At 45.8% G+C, this 8000-nt stretch overlaps 1 protein-coding gene across 1 annotated transcript in view; it reads left to right on the top strand.

The window, feature by feature from the left end:
* The first annotated feature begins 5861 nt into the window (after positions 1-5861).
* Positions 5862-8000, top strand: part of LOC104984897 (carbonyl reductase [NADPH] 1) — a 6499-nt gene continuing 4360 nt past the window's right edge. Inside the window, exons 1-2 of the mRNA XM_010834845.1 lie at positions 5862-6282; positions 6795-6902. Of these exons, the coding sequence (XP_010833147.1) occupies positions 5994-6282; positions 6795-6902 (397 nt within the window). The 5' untranslated portion in view covers positions 5862-5993. The remainder of the gene's footprint in view (positions 6283-6794; positions 6903-8000) is intronic.

Raw genomic sequence — 8000 nt, 5'->3', positions numbered from 1 at the left:
CCCCCATTTCCGGGCTGACTTTGCTTCGACCCTCACTCAGCCTGTCCGTGGGCCAGAGTGCCCTGTCGCGTTCCTCTTCAGCTTAAGGGCACTTCAGATCATCTGGCCCAGTTGGCTGTCCCAGGAACAGCGTAACTTCTCCCTACAGAAGACGGAGTTCAATTGCTGCCCTACCCACTATTCAGTTCAGTCACTCAGTAGTGTGTGACTTTTTGCAACCCCGTGGACTGCAGCATGCCAGGCCTCCCTGTCCAACACCAACTCCCAGAACTTGCTCAAACTCATGTCCATGGAGTCCGTGATGCCATCCAAACATCTCATCCTCTGCCGGCCCCTTCTCCTCCCGCCTTCAATCTTTGCCAGCATCAGGGTCTTTTCCAGTGAGTCAGTTCTTTGCATCAGGTAGCCAAAGTATTGGAGTTTCAGCTTCAGCATCTGTCCTTCCAATGAATATTCACAACTGATTTCCTTTAGGATGGACTGGTTGGATCTCCTGGCTATCCAAGGGACTCTCAAGAGCCTTCTCCAACGCCACAATTCAAGGGCATCAATTCTTTGGTGCTCAACTTTCTTTGTGGTCTGTCACATCCATACATGACTACTGGAAAAACCCTAGCTATTGGTTTATACTGACTATAGGGACTTTTGTCCGCAAAGTAATGTCTCTGCTTTTTATTGTGCTGTATAGGTTGGTCGTAGCTTTTCTTCCAAGGAGCAAGCGTCTTTTAGTTTCATGGCTGCAGTCAACCGTCTCCAGTGATTTTGGAGCCCCAAAAAATAAAATCTGTCACTGTTTCCATTGTTTCCCCATCTATTTGCAATGAAGTTATGGGGCTGGATACCATGATCTTAGTTTTTGGAATGTTGAGTTTTAAGCCAGATTTTTCACTCTCCTCTTTCACTTTCATCAAGAGGCCCTTCATTTCTTCTTTGCTTTCTGCCACAAGGGTGGTGTCATCTGCATATCTGAGGTTATTGATATTTCTCTCCGCAATCTTGATTCCAGCTTCTGCTTCATCCAGCCCAGCATTTCCATGATGTACTCTGCATATAAGTTAAATAAGCAGGGTGACAGTATACAGCCTTGACTACTCCTTTCCCAATTTGAAACCAGTCTGTTGTTCCATGTCCGGTTCTAACTGTTGCTTCTCGACCTGCATACAGATTTCTTAGGAGCCAGGTAAGGTGGTCCGGTATTCCCATCTCTTGAATTTTCCAGTTTGTTGTGATCCACACAGTCAAAGGCTTTGACGTAGTCAATAAAGCAGAAGCAGATGTTTTTCTGGAATTCCCTTGCTTTTTCTATGATCCAACAGATGTTGGCAATTTGATCTCTGGTTCCTCTGCCATTTCTAAATCCACCTTGAACATCTGGAGGTTCTTGGTTCATGTACTGTTGAAACCTAGCTTGGAGAATTTTGAGCATTACTCTGCTAGCATGTGAGATGAGTGCAGTTGTGCGGTGGTTTGAACGTTCTTAGGTATTGCCCTTCTTTGAGATTGAAATGAAAACTGGCCTTTTCTAGTCCTGTGGCCACTGCTGAGTTTTCCAAATTTGCTGACATATTGAGTGCAGAACTTAAATCATCTTTTAGAATTTGAGATAGCACAACGGGAATTCCATTACCTCACTAACTTTGTTCATAGTGATGCCTCCTAAGGCCCACTTGACTTCACATTCCAGGATGTCTGGCTTTAGGTGAGTGATGACACTGTCGTGGTTATCTGGGTCATGAAGATCTTTTTTGTATAATTCTGTAAATTCTTGCCACCTCTTCTTAATATCTTCTGCTTCTGTTAGGTCCATACCATTTCTATCCTGTATTGTGCCCATCTTTATATGAAATGTGCCCTTGGTATCTCTAATTTTCTTAAAGAGATCTCTAGTCTTTCCCATTCTATTGTTTTCCTCTATTTCTTTGCATTGATCACTGAAGAAGGCTTTCTTATCTCTCTTTGTTATTCTTTGGAACTCTGCATTCAATGGGTATATCTTTCCTTTTCTCCCTTGCCTTCAGCTTCTCTTCTTTTCTCAGCTATTTATAAGGCCTCCTCAGACAACCATTTTGCCTTTTTGCATTTCTTTCTTGGGGATGGTTTTGATCACTGCCTCCTGTACAATGTCATGAACCTCTGTCCATAGTTCTTCAGGCCCTCTGTCTATCAGATCTAATCTCTTGAATCTATTTGTCACTTTCACTGTATAATCATAAGGGATTTGATTTAGGTCATACCTGAATGGTCTAGTGGTTTTCCATACTTTCTTCAGTTTAAGTCTGAATTTTGCAATGAGTTCATGATCTGAGCCGCACTGACCCCACCCTTTTTATCAGCTAGCCTCCAAAAGAGCCCAATATGGAAAAGAGGGGAAGGTAGTATTAACTTTATAGTGGAGAAACTTGGCCAATGCTAAATTGGCTGAGTAATAAAGAATAATAACAGTGATAAGTCATGTTGATTGCAGGTTTCCCATCTATAGGAAGGGTACTTGGCCTTTGTGATATTACCCTCCAAAACCCTTAACCTTAGTTCAGTAAAAGAAGAACAACCTGATTCTATGGTGTGTGTCCCTTTAAGGTTGTTTGTATTGTTGCCTGTGCTTAGTCATGCTGGCTGCACACTCTTGTGTTGTTGAACAGAGAAAGAACTTTGTCCATAGCCTGAAATATACATGTAATAGCCCTTTCCCAAGGCCCTGTCTCCCAGGCGTGAATTTTAAAGGCCTAACACTTTTCCTTTATGTAAAGATAAAATTGCTGAATTTGTTAAAGGTTATGCACAACTGCAAAAACAGAGGATTATCTCCCCCCTCCAAGTCTGGCTGAGCAACTTCACTTTCACTTTTCACTTTCATGCACTGGAGAAGGAAATGGCAACCCACTCCAGTGTTCTTGCCTGGAGAATCCCAGGGACGGGGGAGCCTGGTGGGCTGCCATCTATGGGGTCGTACAGAGTCGGACACAACTGAAGTGACTTAGCAGCAGCAGCAGCAGAGTTCTCTTTGGGCCACAGCTGATATTGCTAGAGGGCACTCCATCACTTGGTCAGTTATAATACCTGCTCTGACCCTGGCCATAAATATAATTTTTTCTTTAGAGCCAAGCAAGCTCAATCAGAACAACCAACTGAATCTCACTCAAAAATCATAACCTTCCTCAGTCATGGGATGGACTTACGTGGTTAACACCAAGCTACGGTCATTAAAGTTTAAAGGCTCCTTTATGCTGTGATTGTGACATTGTAAAAACATTACCATTGAGGAAACTGGGTAAAGTATAAGGAATTTCTGTATTATTTGTTACTACTGTTCGTGAATCTACAATCATCTCATAAAGTTTTGTCAAAAAGCAGAGTTCTTTCCCTGATTATTAGTTTTGTTTTTTTTTTTTTTTGCAACTGATTAGAAAAATTCCTTGAAGTTGTAATATAATTGGAAACTATCTAAAGCATAGCTGTTCAAAGAAAGTTTCTGCTGTGATGGAAAGCGATACCTGCACTGTCTGGTACAGCCATCACTAACACATGTGACTCAGCCCTTGAAATGTAGTTAGTGGAACTAACAGACTGAATTTTAATTGTATTATTTTGATTAAAATTACATTTAAGTAGCCACTAGCTTCTGGCTACCATAAAAGAATGTGGACAAAGAACATTACCTACCATTTCAGTAAACAGAGGATACTGAAGCCATCGAGTCATTAGCCACTGCAGCCCACCCCAACGGTGCACCCAGAAAGGAATTCACAGCAGAGAAAAACAGGATACTGGCCCCAGATAGAGTTCAAGTGCACATCAAAGGAATAATTTCAGTAAGCCCAAACACTTATCATACACTGAAAACTGCTAACTTCATTAATTTGTGATGTTTTATTTTATTTAATTAGCAGTAATTGATGTTTCAGGACCTGGGTTTTTTGGGCTATTTTTGCAAAAACTCCTGTATATCCTGGCTCCTCCCTTACCTCTCCAGAACAATCCCTTAGAGGTATCTGAAGAGGCTATATCCCAGGCTTAAAGCCTCAGTTCAGTTCAGTCGCTCAGTTGTGTCCGACTCTTTGCAACCCCATAAACCGCAGCACACCAGGCCTCCCTGTCCATCACCAACGCCCGGAGTCCACCCAAACCCATGTCCATTGAGTCGGTGATGCCATCCAACCATGTCATTCTCTGTCATCCCCTTCTCCTGCCTTCAATCTTTCCCAGTATCAGGGTCTTTTCAAATGAGTCAGCTCTTCGAATCAGGTGGCCGAAGTATTGGAATTTCAGCTTCAAAATCAGTCCTACCAATGAACACCCAGGACTATCTCCCCTAGGATGGACTGGATGGATCTCCTTGCAGTCCAAGGGACTCTCAAGAGTCTTCTCCAACACCACAGTTCAAAAGCATCAATTCCTTGGCACTCAGCTTTCTTTATAGTCCAACTCTTACATCCATGTAAGCCAGCCAAATAAAATGTAATTCTCAACTTTCGTGCTTAGTCACCTAGTCCGAATCTTTGTGACCCCATAGCCTGCCAGGCTCCTCTGTCCATAGGATTCTCCAGGAAAGAATACTGGAGTGGGTTGTCATGCCCTCGGCCAGGGGATCTTCCCAACCCAGGGATGGAACCCAGATCTTCCACATTGCAGGTGAATTCTTTCCCATCTGAGCCACCAGGCAAGCCCAATATAACAATATTTGACAGATTAAACCTGGGCACAATGAAAATATTATACTTAATGTTAATAACTCTTAACATGCTTATATTACTTAGATCAACAAGCAAACATTAACACTAAGTATTTAATACTGAATAATTCCCAGTTCATTGTGAACCTGAAATTCATTTCGGTTAATTTCTCTTGCATTTAGAATTATTTGCTTTGTAAGCATTTATTTTTCTGTAGGCCAATAAGATTAGAACTCATTTACAAACCAATCATAACAATATTATCCAAAAATATCTCAACTTTTAGTTTGTCCTTTTTCTTTCAGTGGACAGGACACAGCACAGAAAGGAAAATGATATTATAACCCCCTAATTCCTCTGTTTTAAGCACTAACAGGTAAGGAAGAAAATTAATTTCCCACCACTGAACTAATTTATGAACCTTCTCAGTCTCCATTTCCTCACTTTAAAAATGTAAATAAAAAGATGAATCCTAAGGCGCTATTTGAGTGGGAGAAAGGGCTGCAACGCCCCTTTGCACCTGTACACTTCAGGAACTGCAAACAAGTAACCTGACAACCCTGCAAATAAACAGTGATTTAGTGAACACTCCTCACGAGGTAAAAATCAGCCAAGGCTAAGCCAGTAGCTTTGCTTTCATATTTACGGGAGAAACCAACAATTACTTGATCTCTACCATTTTCTTCCAACTTATTCCACAACTCGGGGTTCCCAAGACTTCAGTTACAGTGATATTTTTCAAACACCAGGAAAAATAAAGTTAGTACATATGATTCATTTCTGCAAGCGCAACCGTGAACATGGGAGAACAGGAGGAAATCTGAGGATCACTTCAGCTCAGTTCAGTCGCTCAGTTGTGTCCGACTCTTTGTGACCCCATGGATTCCTGCACACCAGGCCTCCCCGTCCATCACCAACTCACGGAGTTTACTCAAACTCATGCCCATGAGTCGGTGATGCCATCCAACCATGAGGATGGGTATCAGTTTTAAACTGAGCGTTTAACGTTCTCTACGTTAACCTAGAGAACACGACCAATAAGAATGATTCTCTCTGCCTCCAGCCCGCCAGTCGCCAGCAGCAACTTTTCAGGAGGACTGTTCGGAAAACTCCGCAGAAGTCTTCTCTCTACACACGCCGCACCTCTGGGGGTCCCCAGGGAGCCGAGCCCCGAGGGGCGGAGCCTGCGTCTGCGCCTGCGTGCTCAGCCCAGGCGCCCCTGGGTGATTCAAGCCAGTGGTCGCTCCGCGCACTGCTGTCTCGCGCAAACGCTGGGACTCGCCGCTCCCTATTGAAGGCAACTCAACGCCCTGCACACCGGCCATGTCGTCCTCCAACTGCGTGGCGCTGGTCACCGGGGCCAACAAGGGCCTCGGTTTTGCCATCGTGTGCGACCTGTGTCGGCGGTTCTCGGGCGACGTGGTGCTCACGGCGCGGGACGAGGCGCGGGGTCGGGCGGCCGTGCAGCAGCTGCAGGCCGAGGGCCTGAGCCCCCTTTTCCACCAGCTGGACATCGACGACCGGCAGAGCATCCGCGCCCTGCGTGACTTCCTGCGCAAGGAGTACGGGGGCCTCGATGTGCTGGTCAACAACGCGGGCATCGCCTTCAAGAGTAAGAAGCGGCTGGGTGCTCCAGGAGAGGCTGTCACCCGCTCTGAGCATCTCGGTCCAAGATGGACCAAATCTGTCGGGGAATCGCTGTAGAGGGGCTTCTCCCGCCTGTGGGGTCCAGAATGACTCCCTAGAGAAGGAGAAGGGAAAGGGGAAAAGGTGCGGCTAGAGGAATTGCGAGGAATTGGCTGCTCTCTAGCCGGAGAGAACTTTTAGTTTCTCTGGCTCAGAATCCCGGGCACCTTTTCCAGGTTGATGCACAGCCCCTTTCTGATGCACAGAGGTCCCATGTACCCTTTGTACAGCGCCGTGCCAGTGGTGCGTTCTTGCAGAACTATGGTTCATTATCAACCTGAGAAATTCACACGGGTCCAATACTGATTGTATTGTGCACAAAATTCAACCGATTTTTACCTTCACTAGTTGCACACAAAATTCAAGAGCAATACCTTCTTAGGGAATGTTACCGCGCGAGAACTGTTTCTTGACTCCACTTTGCTTTTCTCTTGAAAGCTGCTGACACCACACCATTTCACATTCAAGCAGAGGTGACTATGAAAACAAACTTCTTTGGCACCAGAGATGTGTGCACAGAGCTCCTGCCTCTAATAAAACCGCAAGGTGAGTCTGATTGGAGCCGACAGCAGTGCTTCTGGCAAGATCTGGGCCCACCTGGCTCTGGTCTCATCTACAGGCCCCTGCCGCTCCTGCTCAGCTTCCCTGCCCTCCACCGTGTCTCCACCCAGCCGGGTGTCCTGCACCCTGAGGTCCCTCCACACACTGCCCAGGTCCTTGGTGCTGTCTGTCCACCTGCTTTTTGCACATCTGGCTCTTTCTTCTCTTTCCCATCTTAGCTCAGAGGTTTCCTCCTCCAAGAGGCCCTTAAGCTGCTCTGTGCCCATCACAGGGGCAGTTCCCTCAGGAGTCCTTCCCAGACCTTCTTTCTCCTGTCCCCCTCTTACTCAGGCTAGTGGCGCCTGCACCACCACCAGTTCATTAGTCCCCTTCCCCCCAAAGACTTGTCCTTTCCCAAAACATCTTGGTAACTAATCCTGTCATCCACACACCAGGAAACTGGAGGGCACCCTGCCCATACGTGGGAGGTAAGCCTGCCCGCTTATGGTCATTACCAGGTCCTAAATTCGTCCAGCTGAGTTTCTCCCCAGCCGTCTGCCCCATCCTAGCTCTACAAACAGGCCCTCAGCTGTTGTTTCTAAACACTTGTAAACCCTCCTAAGGGACCCCTTGCCCTTCTTGAATCCTTTTCTTTCTTGACAGGTTCACTGCCCCTCCCATAAATCCTGCAAGTGTGAATGAAGTCCAAGCCCTTAGTGTGGCTAATAGAGATCTCTAATCTGATAACTGCCCTTCAGTGTGCTCGGTGTTCTGGACAAAACAAACTCATTCCTCTAGCTTAAACTACTGTAATGTTTACCCTGAAGCAAGGGGCCGCGAGAGGAACCACCCCCCATTAAACACACAAAGTAAGACAAGCAGATACTTTAAGAAGGATTCCGAGTGTGCCTAGAGATTGAGGACACGTGTTTACAGTTGACACTCAGCTTCTCACCTGTTTCCCTGTCCACTCCTGGAAGGTGCTACTCCTTCAAACTTGGTTCACTAGGACCTCAGAAGTCAGCTCCTAAGTGTCCCCTGATTCTCCGAAGTGATGTCTTTGCTTTTTAACAGCCTGTCGGCGTTTGTCATAGCTTTGTTCCC

The sequence above is a fragment of the Bison bison genome, unplaced genomic scaffold (genome assembly GCF_000754665.1).
Source record: "Bison bison bison isolate TAMUID 2011002044 unplaced genomic scaffold, Bison_UMD1.0 scf7180017864037, whole genome shotgun sequence".
Taxonomy (NCBI): domain Eukaryota; kingdom Metazoa; phylum Chordata; class Mammalia; order Artiodactyla; family Bovidae; genus Bison; species Bison bison.
Note: the sequence above shows the minus strand (reverse complement) of the source record. Positions and strands in the feature narration are given on the sequence as shown.